This window comes from Chelmon rostratus, chromosome 4, assembly GCF_017976325.1.
Source record: "Chelmon rostratus isolate fCheRos1 chromosome 4, fCheRos1.pri, whole genome shotgun sequence".
NCBI classification, from domain to species: Eukaryota; Metazoa; Chordata; class Actinopteri; order Chaetodontiformes; family Chaetodontidae; genus Chelmon; species Chelmon rostratus.
In genome coordinates, this window is record NC_055661.1 from 14235914 (window position 1) to 14258004 (window position 22091).

General features: G+C 44.3%; 1 protein-coding gene across 1 annotated transcript in view; it reads right to left on the reverse strand.

Moving 5' to 3' along the window:
- nr5a2 (nuclear receptor subfamily 5, group A, member 2) overlaps positions 1 to 22091 on the reverse strand; it is a 67656-nt gene that overhangs the window by 24049 nt on the left and 21516 nt on the right. Inside the window, exon 5 of the mRNA XM_041934638.1 lies at positions 3634 to 3753. Within this exon, the coding sequence (XP_041790572.1) occupies positions 3634 to 3753 (120 nt within the window). The remainder of the gene's footprint in view (positions 1 to 3633; positions 3754 to 22091) is intronic.

Genomic DNA, 22091 nt, shown 5'->3' on the forward strand with positions numbered 1-22091 from the left:
ACTATAATGTCACTATAGCAGACTTGGTGCTAACCCTGGTGACCTGCAAGTCAGTCAATCAATCAATACTACTTTATTATCCCTCCTGGAGAGACAGAGAGAATAAATATATGAATAAACCTTCAAATCTTAACCCATCATGAATACGATTAACAATCTTAGCAGAACATTAAAGATGGATATGGAAGGTGAATCGGTTTGATGCGTAGGGGGCTTTCATGTGTGTGGTTGGAAAATGTACCTTATTTGAGAGCGCAGAAACCAGCGACTGGCTGAGAAACGTCTGTTTTTTTTGCATTTCTTCATCATTTGAATTTCATGTACACCAGGAGCACTGTGCTATCAAAATATCTGGATTTTCAGCCTGAAAACTGGCTGCCAAGCTGCAAGGCCTCGCTTAATCATTCAGCAGTTCACTCCAATCTTTGTCATTTCATGTTTGCACGCATTTGTACAAGTTGCAGCATGCGTTTGATCTAATGACAGGATAAAAAAAAAGCCTCCTTTCTTCCACCAGAACTAAAGACCACTCATGGCCGTTTCTCCCTGCTGCTGGTGACACGATGACATGCAGCGGTTCGGAGAAAAGACAGAAAATAAGAAAAAGGCAGAAATTAGCAAGTGAGGATGATGAGGACAACAGAAAGACCGAGACAGACATCAGCTGACAGGCTATAACTGTAAATCTGCTGCTGCTGGCTTTTTTTTTTTTTTCAAAGGTTAGTATGAGTGCAGCGTGTGACTGACGCCAGCGAAGAAGCGGCCTGATTCAAAGCAAAAGGGGAGAAACATCTGTCCAAATTTACATCTGAACAAATCTCTGAAAAGAACTGAAAATATCTGCCAGTGTGAGGACACAAACTTTATCAACTTAAACTTCTTTTGTCACATGAGTGGCCTGGTCTGCTTTATTGGAGTTTATCAGCAGAATTGTCCACATGTGAGGACACACTCAGTCAGTTACTGTCAATGCGTTGGAGCCAAGTGAGTTTGGTATGCAGAAAACCGAGCATGATGCAATGCAGCAAGAAGATAATGTGGACTTTTTCTGAGTGGGAAAATCTATCTTTGCCTGCATGCACTGAATAAAGTTCAATCCACTTCTGTGAGCTCAGGCGAACTTAGCTGTACCTGCACACGAAAGCGAAAAAGCTTCATCTAACTGAACTTTGTCTTTTTTTTGATTATATTAATACTGTGAATGAGCGGGCAGTACATGTTTTACTCGAGAGCGATTCATGGAACAGGCTGATCCCAGATCAGATACTAGATGTTTCACCTATGTGATGTTCTCTCCTGTCTGACTCTAAAACCCCCACAGTTGCCTTCACATTCTTATGCAACGTTGCATAGACCAATACGGTGATGAGCATATTGCAACAACAAGTTATTAGCACATTAGAGAGCAGTGTGGCCAATGCACAGCCCAAACAATCCCTATGTGATTTGTTATGTGTGTGTGTGTGTGTAGCATTTGCTTTAGGTGATGCTGCTACTTCTAAATATCCCTGGTGTTATCGCTGTGCTGTCACCCCTGGCCAGGCAGAGAATAATAGGAAATAATGAACTGTTCCACACACACACACACACACACAACCCCCAACACCAGCTGTTCATTAACCAAAGTATGCAAACGAAACTGCCGTCCTGTGCCTCCCCTGATTATCAGCTCCTCCTCCTCCTCCTCACTGCTCTGGTCTCCTCAAACGGCCTCGTCATCTCATCATCTCTTCTCCTTCTGTCTCTCTTCTCGTCCCCTACCACCCTCTCCACATTCTCTTCCTTCTCCTTTGTTCATGCCAGCACCTCCTCGCCTTTTTCCTACCACCTTCTTTCTCTTTCCTATCCTCTCCTCGGCTTCACTCCCCATCTGCATCCCTTCTTCTCCTTTGCCCTCTGCTTCCATCTATTTCTATCATACCTCCATTCTTTCCTCTCCACCCTGTTCCTTTCCTCCTCCTCTTCACCTGCTCACTTTATCACCCCCTTTCTTCTGCCTCACATTATTATGATGGGCTCGGTGATTGTGACCAAAGTGTATACATGTATTTCTCCTAATACATTCACTATGATAGTACTATTTTTTAAGGCAAAACATGATCACTTCCTGACCGTACCCAGGTTGAAAAGAATAGAAAAGTCATTGAAAGTACACTTTTACTTTTTGTGCTTAATTTAAAGTCTGTTTGACACACACTTCTAAATAGATGTCAATAAGTTCTACTTAAATGCATCAAAAATTAATATACAAATTCTGCAATATTTAAAGTGGTATCTCAAAGTACTTATAAAAAGCATGCTTTAATGTAAGTGTGTTATATTGTTTTTGTTGTACTTTTAAAAGTGTACTAAATTACAAATAGTAATGAAGTGTACTTCAATGAAAAGTACACTCATTTTAAGTGTATTTCAGCATATTTCCAACACACTGGTGATGTAATAAACTTGTACTGCAAGTGGGTATTGAATGAATCTCATGAATCCTGATTTTCGCTGGTGGACTTCAGTCCACTGAAACTTAGTCAGCCAATTTACCAACTGTTTAAACTTCAAGTATACTCAAGTATTACTCGAGTGGTACTCAAGGACTACTTGAGTCCAAGTATATTGAAGGTGACAAAAATAGCACAAAGTGTAGAATTTAAGTATAATATCTTTTCAGCTGGCTAACCAAGTGGTTTTTGTGCCTAAACCTAACCAGACCTTAACAACAGCCTTGCCACAGGATTTTAAATTGATATGTAAAGTTTCAACATATCCTTGTTTTGCAGGACAGTGCAATGCCAACATTTATTCTGGCGATGGGGTTGCACTGGAAGTACTAGTGCTTATTTACCACAGGCAGTACTGAAAATCTCTCCCTGACCTTGTCTTCATTCAGAATCATGGAATTAAAGCCGGACTTCCCTGTATACGGTGCACTTGCCTTGCTTCAATATTTATACCAGCATCTTTTGTTGTAAACCATTTTGTTGAAGAGCAATGTTTTGCAGAGCCAGCCAATCAATAATTTATGACTTCTCATCTCACTGACAGCCATGCCACTGGTCAGACGCGTCTTCATGATGAGCAGTTTCATGTTTGTGTGTGCATGAGATTATGAAAATGACTGAACGCTGAAGAGGTCTTCGATGCAAGCTCCTGGTTTGAGCATTCGCCGTTTGACAGTGTGTTCTGCGAGTGTGTGTGTGTGAAGTGAAAACAGACAACAGAATCACAGTTTCCTGATGCGTTGAGGACCTCCACTTTGGGCCGCAGGCATCAGCTCCCACCAACTTCCTCAAAGGCCCCGGTAAAACAAAAAAACACACGTAGCCACATTCTTTATCTGTCCGCCCACTCACTATGCTGCAGCATGCGTAACCGAGCGCTTTATGCATTCGCTGGCGGAGAAAAAAAAATGCAAAATTGATTATCGTGGTGACATTAGTGTTTATCTATAAGCATAATCTATTTTTAATGAAGCGGTGGCTCCTGCGTGGCTGAGTGATCAATAAGGCTTTAAGGGAAATGCTGAGGAGCTGCTGCAGAGGCCCTTGAGGAGCGAGTGATGCACGGTTGGTGGGGATATGGAGGAAGAAGGAGAAGGCGGAGGTAGCTGGACGTTTCCAGGGCGGGGTTTCGCCGACTCACCTGCTGGCCAGTGACCAATAAGATGGAGCCCTCCTTGGCGTGCACCACCTGCCGGAAGACGTGGTCGAGGATGAGGAGCTCGCTCCAGCAGTTCTGCAGCAGCTTCATCTGGTCGTCCACCTGGTGGAAATAAACACACGAGGTCACGATCACACAGGTGACTAATACGTGCTGCCGTCGCTGCAGATCGTATGTCTTTTATTGTGGGTCAGGTCCCGCGCTCCCTGCAGACTGGAAAGTTGAGTTGCTCATGTGTGTGGGAGTTAGAAAACAAACCAGAAAGCTCATGAGGGGCGACTTGAGAAGGAATTCTCCCTGTTAGCTCAAAGTGCAGAAATAGATATTAGCATCTCACAGTCTGGTCAGATTTGAATAAGATGGTTGAAGAAAGTTAAAGTTAAAGTCACACTATCAATGTATGTTTATGGCTTTTTAATGAATACTGCAATGGTTTACAGTTTGGTACATTGAACAAGTGCAGTAAACAAATTCACTCCTAAAAAGGTAATTTTACCGTTTTCCTGCAAGTCGTTTATTTTCTAAATGCTAAAAATGTCTATTCAAAAGCTCTCATGGTATTGTGGCATTGTTGACCTTCTCTACATGGTGCATACTAATCCACATTTACATCCGCATCCTCACAATACAAACTGCTGAATCATCATTATACTTGGTTGATAAAATAATTTAAAGCTTTGAATGCTGGTAACACTGAAAGGCATCCTTGAGAAATAAAAGTTTGCTTTCTTTGTTTGTATATCAGGTTTTCATGTAAACAAGTATTTCCTTTTATGTATAGACACTGAAACAGTAAAAGCTTTCACTTGGACACAGGATAGAATCAAGTGTCTTACCCTGAAAACACAAAGCTGAGGCACTGTGTCAGCCTCACAGGCAGCTGTATGCAAGATCAACGTGCTCACAGGTCAATCACTGGTGCACCACAGACATTGTTTTTTCAACCTTACACAAAGCTCAAAAGTCCCCCGTACACACTCTAAAGCTTTCTCATGTGAACCTTTCCACACTCAGTTAAGCACTTTGCAACGTGCCTGATTTAACAATGTTGCCAGGTTTATCTGTTTGCACGTTGCCAGCAGTTTCTGAGTGATTCCACAGATGATAATGATTAAGTACCCTTTTTTTTTTCTTCCTGAATGCCAGCCGCTGGCTCCCAGGGACCTGCCAGGTGAGCTTGGGAAGCTGAGGCAGGTCAATCGGTGGTTCTCTACTCCAAAACAACCCCCTCCATTGTAACTGTTAGTCTCTTCCCATGCCTGGCTGTGTTAATCATTACTCCACATAGCCAGACTCAGACAAAAAAAAAAGGCCACATTGAGAAGGAAGGAATGAGGAAAATGTATGAGAGGTGCTTTCTTTCTCCTCCTTTCCCCCCCCTTTTTCTATCAACACGCGTTGTCCTCTTTGGTATCATTGGGAATAACGTGTCTGTCTGGGCACACAGCGGTTTTTGTGGTGACGTGAATAACTCTGCTGCTTTGAGTCTGTGAGAACGGCCCGTGATGTTCATCGCCAATGTCACTTGCAGAGTGAAGAATGCGGATCGATGCTAACACCGCGACACAAGCAGGTGCAGCACGAACGCGGCAGAAAGGAATGTCTTTTTGCGCCGCCTGCGCATTGCACAGGGCTTCGTCGAAATCCACAGTGAACTTACACGTAGGTACTAATTTGACGTCAACAACTGCCGTAGCTCTGGCAGCAAACAGCACTTTATTACCTTGTGTGGCTGAGGCCAAGTGTGAAGACTGTTGCTCGTTGATTAGGATTGTTATGACTGGTGATTCAGGGCTGGTGTCGAGCAGTTTCTGTTTACCTTTAAGGCAGACATAACAACAACTGTGCCATAACATTGACCTGGCAAAGCCGAATCACACACACTACTGGAGCATATGAACACTTTGGCTGACTATGGTACTGGCTCTGATATAGGTAGCGCTTAGGATTTATGTTGTATGAGCCCAGGCAGTCCTGTCTGTTAGGACTGTAGAAGTGTGGTAACCCCTCACAGAAGATGACAAAATAAGAGCATACTACACCAAATTAGGAACTTTTTCATGTCATATGGGCTATGTGTGAGCAAAAAGTCATTCACAGGCAAAGAAAGAAGTTGGGAGGTTGTGCTTTGGAAAAAAAAGTACCATAAGTCATCTCCAAATGACAAAATACAACAAAGGTCTTTTCTGACGTTTTTGACAGTATTGCGGTTTGTCCCCCTCCTCCTCCTTCCTATACATCTATTTTTTTTTGGGTCCCATACTGAAGGCGTCTCAAGCACGGGATGAAAAAATTCAAATGCCTTCATTAAAACCTTTGGAGAGCAAGAAACGCCGTCAAAGGAGGGAGTTCTCAAGACTGCGCCCCAATCCTCTTCTGTGAGTTCCTCCATCTACCCTGGAAGCACATGTAACAGTGTGTGTGTGAGTGTGTGTGTGAGTGTGTGTGTGTGTGTGTGCACGCAGACGGATGGGTACATGTAAGGCCTGAGTTCTTCAAAGCACCCCCCCTGCATGTCAGCGGTGCTGGCAAGTGGCGGGGTCCTCATCAAAGGGCTGTCCTCACTCTGCCTGCCTGGAAGCTCTTCTCTGACAAGAGGCCTGGGTCATCAAAGGGGGGCGGCTCAGAGGGGATGACGGCGGGTGATAGCAGCCGAGACGGGGGCTGGGGACACCCGCCTGGAAGAGGGGGACCGGTGACAGACAGACAGGCGTGAGGGCGGGCCAGGGGTTGGGGTTCAGTTCGCTGACCTTTTAAGTGCCAGCGACACGAGCTGTTTCCCTGACAAGCTCTTCCTTTGCTCTGTCAAATGAGCGACGCTCATGGCGCCTGATCTTACAAGATCTGCTGCCTGCTCTCTCTGATAATATGAACTTTCTGACATGGAGTCCACGACCGCTCCGACTTGTGTTTTCACGCCGGCGAGTCTTGACTGCCATGCAGCCACTGTGGTCAGTGAAGCGCTGGCTGATCGCCAGCGTCTGAATATAACCTTTCTCAGTTTGATTTATTCACAGTATGGCAGTACAAAGTTCATATGTTGATCTCATCCACAGCGATAAAACACGTTATCTATCTAATCGGTCAATTCTTATCTCACCACATGGTCATGGAAAATTCAGGCACGCCGTCACTCGTTAATTTACTGCTTTTGCCGACGTCGACTCAGTCGGAAGCAAAGTTGTTGTTGTGAGAGTTGCTCACTTCCTCATTTCAGCTATGCGATACACAACACGCTTGTTATCGCCGCTATCACTGTCTGCTATTTATTACTAACATAAAGAATCCTGAAATAAGATCACTCAATGTTATTTATTGACAGGAGTGTCTAGGTTTAGCAGCTTAGACTCAAAATGTTGTAAAATGTGTTTACTCTCTGGGACCAAAATAGCAGTATGGAAAGTGAGGATATGGTGGGCAAGCAGATGTAAAGTGTTTTTCAGTACACCCCAAAGAATATACATTTATCTTTTTAATATTGGCTGATGTGAGGGACTGGGAAAACGTCATGACCTACCTCTGCATTATTTCCAAATTATTAAGCGTCAGTGATTCAAAATGCATTAGTCAGCGTACATTATACATATGCACCACACTATACCTGCAACTCACTATAGGACAGGAATGTGAAACATGGTCCTTTTCTCATTTTAATGTCACAGCACCAGTTAGTCTTTTCCCTCAGCTCAGTGATTGCCTCTAACACAAAGTAAACCAGCATAAAGTTTATTCAAGTGCATCCCGTTTATTTAGTTTCTACAAAGGAGCACCTCTTTAAAAAGCTTCTGCTTTGCATGGTTAATGATAAGTACGGTGCCGGTCTGATGCATTACAGCACTTGCGCTGCCTTGAAAAGACAGCAATATAAAAATCTATGACAAAGTTCAAAGGTGTCATTTCTCCAGTTTTCTTTTGTGTTGCTGAAGGAAATTCATTTTGCTAAATAGCAAAGTTCAGACATACAAACCTGTAAGTGAATCACTTTGAAGCTAAAGCAGAGACATTTCCTCATTTTTAAGATAACATTGGACTTTTCCTCCGATTTGAATTTCCAGGATGCTCAAGGTCACGACTTTGGTGGGTTATACTAGCCGGTCACTACATGGACAAAAGGACCCTTGCAGCTGAATGCTTTTCATAGCCTCATATTTGAGTCTTTGTATGCTGACTATAATGCTGAAAGAAACCAAATATGCTGCCGATGAACAGCAGCATTCATCTTTCTCAATCTAGAGGCCTTAGTCTTGTTACAAAAATACTTAACCTGTGATACTTAACCTACCTCAATTTGAAATAGTTAATTGAGTAAAGGTTAGGTGGCCGTGACCTGATGTGAAAATGACTAATAATAACTGTTTTGTGGTTAAAAAATGTAATTTTGCATTTGGAGTTTAAATATACTACTTTAGTTACACATAATAAATTCACAGCAGAATTTGCAGCAACATAAGTGAAGGGTTTTTTTTTTTTTTTTACTTTTGCTTCCACTGTACGCATTTTGACAATCCCAAGTTTCTACCCATCCTTGGATGGAGCAAAACCCATTGTAAGGATTTAGCTTTTAAGATTCACGCTGATGCAGAAAACACACTCCCCAGAAATCGCTTCAAACCAGCCTCAAAATCCACATTTAAGGCTACTTTTCAAGGTGTGATCTATTTAATATTTTAATATCATCACCGGTGTTTGGTTAAAGAAATGAGAGAAATTCCAAGCAGGAACTTCTACTTGCAGCAGCCAGCAATGAAAAATACATATCCTCCAAGAAACCAATTTAACACCTTTATGATCGTTCAGGCGAGTGGGATCAATGCCAGGATCAATCGCTTAGCCCATAGCTTTTGTTCAAAACCGCTGCATAAGATTAATGGGATTTTCCAGCGAGAGAGGTAGAAAAAGAAAGAGCGTGTGGATGAGAGGGGGAATGAAAGTGCCAGACAGGGAATGAGAGAATGAGAAAAGACTTGGGGGAAATTGAGAAAATAAAACATAGTGATTAAGAGCAGATATTCCCTCCATTTTTGGGCAAATGTAAATTAATTGGAAATGGAGCATTCAGAGGCTCGCTGACAAAAGTAATGTTTATTCATAGCCCCCTGCTAAGAGTGGAGCAATTATCATGGTGTGTTGAGTCAAAACAGGCCAGTGTAGTAGAATCTTTACCCCCCTTTCTTGTGGCCGGGTTTTGGTCTAGTGCCACGAGCATTGTTAAGCTTCGTACGGTACGGCGGGCTTTAACGAGAGTACACAGCTGGATCTGATTTTAATAAGTAGTTCCATTTTTGATGTGGCCTAATGAACAGATTAATGGAATCTCCTTCTGTGGAGCCTTAATGAATGGAGAGAATCACGCTATTTTTTTAACACAGGGGGGAGAACACACACACACACACACACAGACACACACACACACAGACCGTGAGTTTATCTGCCTCAAACGACTTGTACATAAACAATAGCTGCGCTTCCATCTTTCCGTCTCTCTTTGCTGGACAAGAATCAATGCTGTCTCGGAGTACTACAGGTGAGGTTTGAAGCTGACATCAATGCTCGTGCGTCTCTAGCAGCGGTCCTTTGGTGCAGTCCTGTCTTGGCATCTGTTCGCCTTGAGCCAAACAGGCCCTGTATTCACCTGGGAACAGGCATTAATTCACCTAGAACAGCGCCTGTTGTTCTCAGAGCGTTGCGAACGCTTAATTATGCCGCGCTTCGACGTGCTGCAGCTCATTTCCAGTGCAGTTTGGTAATTTAATTGAAAAGAGTCTCGGCGTGGGGTGCCATCGCCAACAATATGATTTTGTTCAACTAAATGGTCATCAGTGTATCACAAATCATGGAGTGGCTGGTAGTTTTTCCTGCGACGGCATGTGCAACCCTGCTGACCTGAGATCCGATTTTCAGTCTCTTTATTACCCGTCCTATTGTCTTAACGTATACCAAATGACAAGGGAGGCAAAAAAAAAAAAAAAAGAAAAACAGGTCACAAATGCCTCTTGAATCCGGCTGCAAATCATTTTTGGCAGCCGTAACTTTCAAATGCCACAAATAGAGTTACATCCATCAGAAAAAACAACCGAGTGAGTGACTAAATCTCCAGTATGCTCCAGCTATGTGACCTGGTGCGAGGGGAGAGGGGGCCTTTTGGTGTCCATGCTCCAAACCATGTCCTGCTCATCTCCACACGCTGCAGAAGTCGGTGAGAATACACCCCTCCACCCCCCAAAACCAGCTCTTGTTTGTCACGGCGCACAGTTCATGTGGGCCTGATCCTACGGCTAGCGGGGTGATAAGAATGCTGGGAAAATAAGCAGGTGGCAGGTGGCGCTGCTAGTCGAGGGGGAGGGGGCCTGCAGGGAGGAATGATAATACCAGAGATAATATACTGCGCTTCAGCAAAACTGAGTTTGTCAGCCAGCAGACAAGGTTGAAGATTAAAGTTACCAGGATACCTGTTGGTCACACGCCATTTTTCCTGACGGTGCGGTGGACTTTTAGGATGCAGGTCGGCCAGTGCTGCAGGTAGTGCCCTCACAGTGTGAGTCAACAGCAGCAAATCAACACAAATCTACTTCCAGAGTGGGGACAGCCAGTGGAACAATAAACTGAATTTCTTATCCCCCCTTAAATGTGACTTTATTCCATAAATAAATTAAAATTTTTAAATATGGTTTCAATGGCAAATGAAAGATTAAAGCCATTAAAAGCCTTTTCGCTGTGCTCACAGATGATGCTTGGATACATAACGTACATGCTTCATTCGGCTGAGTACGTGGAAACGGGATGTTTTTGATTTTGTGTCTGAAAAGATGAAATACAGCCAGTAAAGAACTCTTTCTGCTTTTCATGTGAGGTTTGCTTGCTATCTTTCCTTAAGCAGTATTGTAGTGCTTGTACGGTTATTGTTCTGCACCAAAACACAGAAGAAAAATTGGTAAAAAAAAAAAAAAAACCTACTTGCCAAAAAGTGTTTTATTGACTTTTATGAAGTCTTTAACCAGATGGACATTCACCTAAGACACATTTTTTAAATATTCTGCAGTATTTCAAACATTCTCCTAAGATTTGACCGACATCTGGAAAGAAGCTAAGCCATTAATTCAGCTGTCTGTGGTCATAGTTGTCAGCTTAGTCTCTTAAATGCAGTATGACTCAGGTTGGTCACAAGGGGACATGCACCCAGAAGCATTCAGAGATACATTAATGCACATCTCTCTAAAAGATCATAAGCTCACAGACTTATCATCAGCTTGGTACCGCTCACTGTGATTTGTCCTGTGAACGAGTGCTATGTATCTGCGGCTCTGCATGTATATCGTTGTGTGCGTGCTGGTCAGCATTTCATGTCACTGGCACCTGTTTGTGGGTCGCACGTATCTCTAATCCAACATATCAGGTAGTGGAGAACGCCTGTGGGTTTATCCCCGGCGAGCAGCACAGAAACCCTAGACTGTTATTATGTCCCCAAACAACCATCGAGATGCCACAGGCCATCTGCGAGCTCAATAAATATCACCATTGTCACAAAAAGGCCTTGTGTCTGCAGAAAAGTTGTTTTCTATCATCAAGAAGAGATTTTTTTTTTTTATTTTGCTCTTTGCAATTATGTTTCCACTTCTAAAGCAAACACTTAATGTGCTTAACCATTCATTGTGGAGAATGGTAGGCCAGGGTTTAATCAATGCGTATACACTCAGGATACCGTGGAGCATGTTAAATGTAAAAGTAATGTGGATTTTCTTTGTCGTCAAAGTTACCGAGAGAGAAATATGAGGCGATAGAGCAGATACAATCCACCTCTCCACAGAAATCATTTTAGTGCACAGTTGCTTTTATGACACAACACTGAGCATAGACAGATGTGGCAATTGGGTGTTTGGGGGTATATTGTGTTGTGAAGGCATAAACAGGCGCAGGGTCTCCTGCAGGTTCTGTGGGGTTTCACCCACAAACTGACTGGGATATAAAACAGAGCCGGCGTAGAAACGACACACCAGAAAGGCTGCGAAATAAACAAGTGGCTAACGTGTGCGGCCCAGAACCAAAGCCTGGACCCTAAAACCCAACCGACACCTGATCACATGACTTCAGAAGTGATTATTACAAAATCTATAAAGAAATAGCTCTAGGTATAGATTTGTCAGTGTTGAGCACATTCATTCAAATACACCAAAACACACTGTTATTCATATTGTCACCCACGTGTAGACACTGAAGCCCTGTGTCGACATACACTGATTTTGCCTTTTTGGCACAAGAGGATGACCTGATAACATTTAAAACTACAGTAGAAAATCCTCATTTTCTTCTCAAATAATTGAAGTATTTGAGTATGAAACAGTGAGGACTTCAATGCTGAACAGTGGTGCCTGCATGTCCTTGAATTAACCAGTTATCTGGCTTTTCTATTCATTTTTTATTTGTTTTATTTGAATGGAATTTGTCTTTTCGGTATCAGTAAACATAAGGCAGCTGCAGTGTCCTTTAGCGTTCCTTGCAGCAACAAAGAATAACTCCATCCTTCAAGTGTATTATTCAAGCATTATGTGGTTGAACTCGTTAGATAACGAGACATTCGCTGAGATGTTTTGTTGCTGCTGAAGTTTCAAACTGTGTTAGAGCAGCGTCTGTCTTCTTCTCTGGAAGGCATTGGGGAAGCTGTCGGTGCGTGCCAGTGCCCGTGAACTCTGCTGGAGAGCAGAACCAATGAAGAAGAGACTGAATGAATGCTGTATCTTGTGTGTGTGTGTGTCAGAAAGAATGCTAGCGTGTGTGTCCACGTGTGCCTGCGTCTGATCGATGCGGCCGCGGCGCTGAGATTGATCGGTTCCCACGGTGACTGCATTAAGAGACTCTTGAGGCTGACCTTTGACCCTGAGAACACTCTGCTTTCGATTGGCCGTGCCCTCTCCCTCTCCCCACCTTCACATCTTCTCACCCGTCCACACATCCTGACATTCTTCTTCTTGTCCCGGCCTTGCGGTAGAAAGGGAAAACTCTCCTTCTCCTCGCCTTCTATCTGTCCATTCATCCTTTTGTCCCGATCCTTGTCTAACCGAGAGGAAACAAGACGTGGGCCTAATAAGCGCTGCCCGGGCCTCGCCTCAGCAAATCAGGCCACTGCAGATACAGGAAATGCAGTAGGTGCCCACGGCAGCAAACCAAATATGTAAATAGATAAAAAAATAAACAGCAGAGATGCAAAAGAATCTCGGATGGATCCCGGCTTGTAAGGTTAAGTTGTTAGCTTAAGCCAGATAAGCACACATACACAAACATGCACACATCTGTGAGAATCCAGAAGAAGCGTGGCGCTACATTCATGAGGCAGGAAAAACAAAGTATCTCCGTGGGTCTGTGTGCTGCGGCGGGAAGAACGTCTTGTTTTCTCAAGGTCGCTGACAATGGCAACAAACCCTCCTCTCTGCCTGCTATTAGCGCGGGGATCTGAGGGCGAACCAAGCCCAAACTTTCCTATTCCGTTTTTACTTGATGCATAAGCATATGAAAGATGGAAAAATCAATAAAGCAAGAGAACGGACCAGTGAGGGGCCAGACATGAATTTCAATTGATATCTTTTCATGCATCCAATGTTTATTGTTGTCTGCCATGGCCGGTCTGTTTACTCGATATGTACAAGATCAGGTAGCGTCTGCCAGCTTTTCATTATAATCAAATATGAAATGTAAGAGATGCTTCATCTTAATCATCCAGCTGATTGAGTGTCTAAAGAGATCATTGGTGAGGCACTATAGAAAAAAAAAGAAAGAGAACTCCAGAAACAAATGAGGTTATGAGAAAGAAATATACGTACTGTTGCCTCATTTCTGAGGAAAGTTAATCCGTGAGTGCATGGCTTAGGGGGAAGGAGTTTTTTTCTTTTCTTTTTGAAAGCTATTGTTTTCAGGATACCTCAGAAGTGGACTAGCTACCCCCAAACCACACACACACACACACACACACACACACACACACACACACACACACACACACATGAAATCTCAGGGCTTAGAGCTAAGAAGCTATCAACTAATTATCAAAAACACAGAGAGGCTCTAATCAATTATTCACATGAACATTAGGCAGCTAATACACATGCAGCCCAGGGAACAGCATCTCCCAAAAGTAACCCTTCCTTCTCCTTCAGTCCAGCACACACACACACACACACACACACAGATGCAATCATGTCAAGACCTGCATGCCTACACAGAGACACACACATACAAACGCTTGACAGTAATATCTATAGCTGCGTACATACACACACGCGTGCAGCCCCCTGCTCCCTTCCCGCCACTCCACTCTCGTCTTCGCAGACGGAGAAAATGCAAGCCATCCAAATGCAAAATGAGTTGTGCGAGTAGACTGTCTATAAGGTTCCTGGCTGGGAGGTACTGATCATAGAACTCCTATTGATCCATCAACACCCCCTACAGACTCCCCATGCGCACTCAAACACGCACCCAGAGCTTAATCTACCAGGCGATTCCTGCGCATTAAGCCCCAGCCATTGAATTTTCATGCCGTGCAATCATTATTTGAGTTAATGCTGCAATTTATGACTCTGTGTTTGTGTGCTGAGTGTGAAACGGAGGTGGAAGGGGGCGCAATATAAGGAGGTGAGGAGATGAGTGACTGGTTGCAGGTTTCTGTGTGCGTTGGTTAAAAGAGGGGTCATGCATTCATTTGATTATACGGTCATGATGCGTGTGATGAAGAGGAATTTATGTGTGTGTGTGTGTGTGTTTCTGTACAGTTGTGTGTGTGTGCGACTTTCATTGACAGACGGTGGGAAATGACCCCATCATCCTTGTCTGGCTGTCTGTGCGTTAAGAGGAAGAGAAGACGAGAAAAGCAGGAGACAAAGAAGACAACAGGCTAAAGGCTTCCCCCTTTTGTATTATTTAGAACAGTAGAGACATTCCTCTAACACACACACACACACACACACACAGACAGACAGACACACACATATGCAATATACCTTAACGCAGCTTAGACGAGCAAAGCTGTTTTAAAATGCAGAGACTGATGCAGTGATGCTTTCTGTCTGAGAGGGCGGGAGACACAGATTCCCATTAGCGTTTGACGCGCTGGGATGGGTGTGTGTTTTTTTTGAAGGGTGGGGGGGTTGCGAGGGGGTTTAGGTGGTGGGTTTTAGAGCAGACAGCTGTGAATCCACATCCAAACGTGGCACAGCTCCAGAGATCACAGGGATCTCCACAAATTAAATATCTGAATTAACTAATTGAGCATTTCCGGAGCTCCTGTGATATGTGAACAGTCGGAGTACAAGGAGGACGAGGCATCAAAACCGCAACGCCGCAGAACAGATGGAGCCGCGCTTCTCCCTGAAGTGCATCTCCAGGCCTCGTCTGACAGAAACCGCCACAAATGCATCTGTATTAGGGGAAAGACGTCTCTGCGTAGCACTGCTGTGGCAGTGTGAGGCCTAGTGGTGCTGCTGCTGCTGATGGGAAGTGCAGTGCAACATGTGGCCTATAAAGTATTGGCCTAAGGGAAGGTGAGACTGCGGCTTGCCACCTGAAAACCTTGTCTTTTTTTGGTTTTTGTTCAGCCTCCCTGGTTCATTTCTAGAGGTTTAACGGCGTTGTCGACACCCGCCTCAGCAAGTCTCCTTTCAGCATATTTGGTTTATTGCTCGTCATTGTTTCGGCTTGGTTGAAAAGCCTCTTTTCATCCCCCTCTGAGAGGTCGCAATCCTAAAAGAACGCAGGGCTGTAATGCCTATTATTAGTGCCATGCCTTTATTTCACATGTGCGGAATCATTTATCGGTGGCTCGTGCCAGGTTTGCAGCTATGGCGATTTGGGAGAAACGGAGAAAGAGATTTGACAGATTGAGAGGTGAGGAAGAGGGAATGATGTGAGAGTAATAAAAGGTCCCGGTGCAGCGTAAAAGAAATAAGGAGAGCAAGAGCAAAATTAAAACCAGCTAAGAAAGTATAGCGTTGAAGCAGGGGCAGGGAACAGGTGTCTTTGTCCTACTTTGCCGGCGGGGCTGAAGCCATTTTCTCGGCCGGCTCGGTGTTTGGCGTGCGGCCCCATTGAAATTTCTCAGTCGTCGTCGCAACACAGCCACAATGTCTAGTGTTACTCCTGTGAACTGCACGCAGTCGTCGCTGCGCAAATCCAATCACCCTCCTTCCCAGTTGAATATAAATACCCTCCTACTCTTTAAGTGTAAAACTGGCCGGCAAGCTGTCGACTCTGCTCCACTACTGTCTTATCTATTGTCTGCTGGCCCCCCGACCCCCTCGTGCTTCCCCACTCCCTGTCCAGAATAGACAAGCCGTAAATAAGCATCAAAAATAGACATTGGGGGACAACTGTTGACAGCCCGGTGACGAAAGCGGCAGACACGGGCACAACCTCTAGGCAGGCTGGATTACATGCAGATAATTGAGGCCACGCAACATCGAAACATAAGAAGCTTGAGGCGCTTTGTGTTTTTTTTTTTTTTTTTACTTAGTTGAGAAGCCAGTTGAAGCGTTGGGTTTCAGAGTACAGCAGGGGAAAAAAAAACCTTTGCCTGAGGAAGTCAGCCATTTATAGTTTCCCTTATGATACATAAGATTTGGCCTATAAATGTCAAAATGTTTAATTGTAGGACATTTAATTTGAAGAATCAAATTTTTACTATATAAACATTTACTATTTTATGTTTTTAATGGCTCATTTCCAGGAATCCTTCCTCACTAAACAACGATAAACTTCCTCTCAACATATTTACACTATGCAGTTTTCAGTTAAATTAGTCTAATACTATTCCTCGAAAAAAAAAATCCTTTCTTATTTAAAAAAAACCTGCCGTTTCTGCAGCTATCTGATGCTTTCAAAACTGTGTCTTATACTAAGTTGAAATGCAGGCAAGCGTAAAACAGGAAGATAAATTAGCTGACAGGTTTGCATAGTTCAGTGTGGTGAGTTTAGCTTAGAGGTGGAGGGTCGGTGTAAGGCTGCAGGAGCCACACCACGTCCCCTCTGACCTCCAGGAAACCCTATAGCCGGGAGCTATTTAGAAGCAAAATGCCAGCACTTCTGTCTGTATATTTACCGCTCGTCTGACAACACATCGCCACCCTCTGCCACCGAACCTGCCCGCAGATGACAATGCTTTTTGCTTGGAACGGCTCTGATTTGGTCTTCGCTGCTGCAAACTGCGAGCACTGCTTTTTTTTTTTTGTCTTGCAGAGTTTGGATGGGAGGCGCTTTGGAAAGGTTCCTGCACAAACTGTAGATTTAACGCGGCTCATAACTATAAGCACAGCAGAGAGGAGGGAGAAAGTTGTTTTGTACTTTGGTGGAGTGCGTAAAGTGTTTGCACGCTGTTGAGTTGATTTGTTAGCAGCCCGGCCAACGAAATCAAGTCCCCATATTCACTTTGTTTTCTTTATTTTCTTTGTCTCTCATTCCCACTTCCTCTCTGCCTTTCAAACACTCTCTCTCCCTGCTGATTGGACAGACTGTTGCCAACTTGTGAAACAACAACCATGTTAGTTCGGGGCCACCGAGGCTAACAGCACAGCCATAGTCACCTGCGTCACTGTCTTAACAAGCAGCATGACCTGCCAATAAAAAAGGCTTTTACCCTGATTGTCCCCAAACAAGACTTAAACACAACCTGCTCTTTCTCCCACCGAATGCCCAAAGTGCTCGCAAATGCGAATCAGGCTGTGTTAACTTGCTTGAAAATGAAAAACTACAGAAGAGGTGGAGGCAATTTTTGCTTTTCTTTACTTCATCAGCGGTGGTTTAAAGAGGAGGGGGAGATGGAGAAAGGCAAAGACAGATGGAAGTTAAAAAACACAAACTCTTCTTCAGGTTTAACGTGGTGGTGCAGACACTTGATCCAACAGTGTCCGTCCCTCAACAGTTACATGTCAGTGTCCAGAAGCAAGCGTGCTACCCCGCCTGTCCTCACATACTGAGCGAGAACTTCAGTTAAATGTTGAAACAGTGCAAAAAAAATTAAAGGAAAAAATTCCTCGAGTGGATGAAGAAGCACAAGAAGGAGCAGGAAACGCTGAGAACAGTTGAGTCTATCATTGCTCGGAGCTCTGTAAACTTGTACTTCATGACAGCCTTTCATCCCTCATCAAAGCAACAAGTAGATGAGCAGACTTTGCGCACGCTAAAACCTCCCAACCCCCGTCGTCTCCTTATAGCTGCCGCTCCTGTGGGACAGGCGACCTTAAATCTTCTCTTTTAACAAGTTTCCTGTTCTTCCTTCCGGCCTCCTGCAGTCCCCTGGGGTTGGACCAACGGGACCATTCCAGTGTTTGGAAAGGCCGCGTCTTAAAGCTCACTGCAACCATCAGGGGGCATTGGAAAATTTGATTTTTGTCAGATCAGTGGCCGTCTGCAGTCAAACAGCTAAAGCACGGCAGATTCTACTGGAAAATGCAGACTTTGGCTCTGCTAGTAAATAAGTACTGATGTTGAGAAAAAACATGATGCCATAAGAGCTTCACACTAAACACGCCTCCAATTGCTGTATTGTCATGTTGCAACAGTGGAATAAGGACTTTTCACACCATTATACTTCAGACAAACATCCAGTATGCATTTATGTATATGTTTCACCTGGCTGAGGTACTCTTCAGCAGGAAGGGCACAGTCAGGGGGTCCCAACCTGTAGCCTTACAGGTACAGAACAGCCTCTGTTACGTCTGATTCATGCTTCCTTTTTTGACCGACCACACACTGTTTCTTTAAAACAGATCAAAAAAATCAGCTTTTTCCATTTTGTATTGGCAGTGTTGAAGAAAAAATCAGGACTTTTACAGTATTTATGAAAAAGAGAGAGTGATGTCTTCTGCAATGATCAATAATTTATGAATGAAAAGAGGCCTTTGTGAACCCCTACCCCCCCAACCCCAAACTCCTGCTCCTACCCAGTGCTAGTGATCAAACAGATATTGTTACCACTAAAATAGCAACTTAAAAAAACACACAGGCGGCCATAAGACCTGCCTGTAGCCTGGGAGAAAGACTGATAGCAGAGGGGAGGGGGTGAGGAAGGCTGGAAGGAAGGAAGGAAAGAAAGAAAGACAGAAAGAAAGAGAGAAAGAAAGAAAAAAGAAAGAAAGAAAGAAAGAAAGAAAGAAAGAAAGAAGCTAAATTAGATGAAAATTTAGACAAGTCTCCTGACAGGACTATGTGCTTGGGGGGACAATACTGTATGTGTATTTGTGCATGTGTGTTGGGGTGGTGGGGGGGCGTGTCATCTATCACTGGACAAATGCTGGGCTGTGGGGGGTGTTGGTGGAAGTGGGGGTGGCGGTGGGGGTCGTTGTCGGCCAGAATGGTGCTGCTCCTCAAATGAAATAATATATCTTTGAAAGCCTACGCCCCGCACCGGGCCCCGGGTCCATATATCAAGCCCAAGAGCGTCTGGTGGATCCGCTCCAGGCCCATTAACCTTCCACCTGTTCCCCCCTTACACCCCCACCCCACCTCGCCCAACCTAGCGGTCCTCTTTTCACCCCCCCCCACACCCTCCCCTGTTGTCCTTCACCATACTCCTCCTCCTCCTCCTCTTCTCCGCTTGCCCTTGGTCGTTGCCTCTCGCAGCCCCCTTGTTCATCTTCCTATTTAACCCCCCCCTCCTCATTTCCCTCTTTCTGTCCTTCTCTGGCTGCCCTTCAGTATCTCCTTCTCTCTCGCTCCCTTTCTTTCTATCGCTCTCACACTCACCTTTTTTTCTTCCTCCCTCCCTCTTCGCTGCGACATCTCTCTCTGTCTCTAACTCCATCTCTGTCCCCTCTTTCTCTCATGGTCACTTTCTCACTCTAAATCATTCACTCCGTCCCTCTTTCTCCCTCTGCCTCTCAGTTTCAATCTCACGCCGGCGTCTTTGCTCGTTTCTCTCTCCCTCTCTACTCCTTCTGCAACTCATTTAAACTCCATGTCTCCGCTCCTGCGTCCCTCGCTCTCTCCCCGTCCTTCTCCAGACCTTCTTCCCTCCCAGCTAAGGTAAAGCAAGCATGCTATGGGATGTGCGTGTGTGCAGCACAGCCTGCCGAATAATTCAAATGCAATGGACCAGGGACAGGTTACAAATCTCTGCCAACTGCGTGCGGCCGCCAACCCCATCACACTTGCAGTTTGTCAGGATTGGGGTGTCGGGAGGGGAGGTTGTTGCAGGGGCTGTTGACCTCTATGACAAGACAGACATTGCAGTCTGAGGCTCTGAATCTGTGTGTGTGTGTGTGTGTGTGTGAGTGAGTGGAAGGTGGTATAGATATACCACTTCCCAGGGTTCACAGATCACGCCTAAAACGGCCTATTAATTTCCACTCAGTTATGGGGTGTGAGGAAAAAAAGAAAAGGTGCAATCAGCGGTCAAAGCATGGCAGTGGCAATACACCTCCCTCCCTCTCCACACACACACACAAACAGGCACACACACACTTGGTTGCACCTTGAAAATTAAACTGCTCCTGGATAGGTCATGGAAAACAAGATGTGGTTGTGTGGGGAGGAGTGGCTGTGTGCATGTGTGTGTGTGAGGAGGATAACTAAGACTGTAGAAAAAGACCCTCCAGTCTGAACTGGGCGGGTAGGTGGTGTAAGTATAATTTCACCAAAGTAAATTCATGTAATATTTATGGATATAGATGGAGGGGAGGTGAGGAGGGGGTGAAATTATGCAGCAGGGCAGAGTGGGGCGCATCAGAGGACCTTACATTATTCACTCAGGTAAATCTATAAGTGGAGAATATTCAGGTGTGAGATGTGAACATCAGCCCCCTTCTTGCCCCACCCCTGGGATCTGTCATGCGTGATTGACTGACGTGCAGCCGCTTAGAGGAGTCGAATAAACTGGCGGAGGAGAGCCGGTGTTGTAAATAATTCTACTGCTTAACATGCTCGTCCTATTATTTCAGATTGTTGCAGATTTCTGCGAATCCAGTGAGTTTTTAAGACTTTTTTGCAGTTTGAGTTGGAAGAGGATTTGTTTATTTGAATTTGTGCCATAATGAGTGCAATTCAGCTTGGTGGAAATGAACTCATCGCTTCTGATCATTTTCAACACAGCCTCGTTCTCCTTCTAAAACAGCACAGCCGCAGCAGCAGCAGTGGAGCTTCATCTATTATTTTGTGATTAATAATATGATGTTATGGTGAAAAGTAACAAAAAATGTGTTTAATAAACATGTCTTAAACATGAAAATGTATCAAAATTCTTAAGAAATGACTCATTTTTAATTTGCAAATTATTATTGTTGTTATTGTTGTTATTATACATTTTTATCTATATAATTTCTGCCTTTATTTGACAGGAAATCGTTGACGGCTGGAGACAGAGGTGGGGCATCTTAAACCCCACCTGTTTTTGAGAGCAGCTGTATCTCTGTAAGCATGTGTGAACAGTAAAATCGTCAGTTTTTTGCCACTGATCTGGTCATATGTGAACAGCAGTTAAATGATACCTGACTTGTTCCATGTTTCACAGACATTACCTCATCCCCTCCTGCCCTTTAGCCCTTCATGTTGACTTTCTTTAACACTCATATCTCCTTTTTCTCCTTGCTTTTCTCTTCTGTCTTTTTATCCTGCTTTCCTCTCCTCTCCTCCATCACACCACCTTTGATATTTTCTCCCTCACCTCTGCCTCTTTGTCATTTCCTTTCCTTTCCGTCCCTCTCCTCTCTCTCTCTCCGCATTCCTCCTCTACTCGTCTCCTCTCTCATCTCCTCTCTTTGTTTCACCTCTGTTCTCCTCGCCTGTCCTTTCCTCTCCCCGGCCATCTGTTTATCCAATATGGCCGTCCCATCTCAGCTGGGAGCTTTCCCAGGGAACAAGACTTCTAATACAGTTCCTCCTCAACTTAATGGCCCTCCGCTCTGCTTTTGCCATTCCCGCTACATGCAGAGAGACAAAACAGGGCAACAAAAATGAAACAGACAGAGAAGCACAAAAACCTGTCTGGATCCCCCCAAAAAAACTGTCCCTGGATGACTAAAATAAACAATGAAGCCACATTTCAAAACGTCACGGCTGTTTTCCGCCCAGCTACACTTTTATCAGGTGGACAGACTAAATATATGTATAAAGTTACACAGCATTTTACTCCACACGACATGCCGTCTTTAGCATAACTGAAGTAACAAGATTCTAGATTTAGACAAATAGAGATGCCTCTAGAGTCCCTGCCATGGAGCTCAATCCTGCAAACTGTTCCTATTTTATGTGTTGCCATGAGTAATTATTCAACATTTTGTGATGCACCTGCAGTTCAAAAACCACCTGCTCTCTTTAGAGCTTTGTCAGTTGGTTTATACGTGGATTAAAACTCCAAACAGTGTTGTCAGACCTCATTTGTTTAAAGGATGTTGACACATACTGTTACCTGGCCTTTGGCAGTCCTCCCAGAAACTTGCCCACATATTCTGTGAATAAGTGAGCGTTCA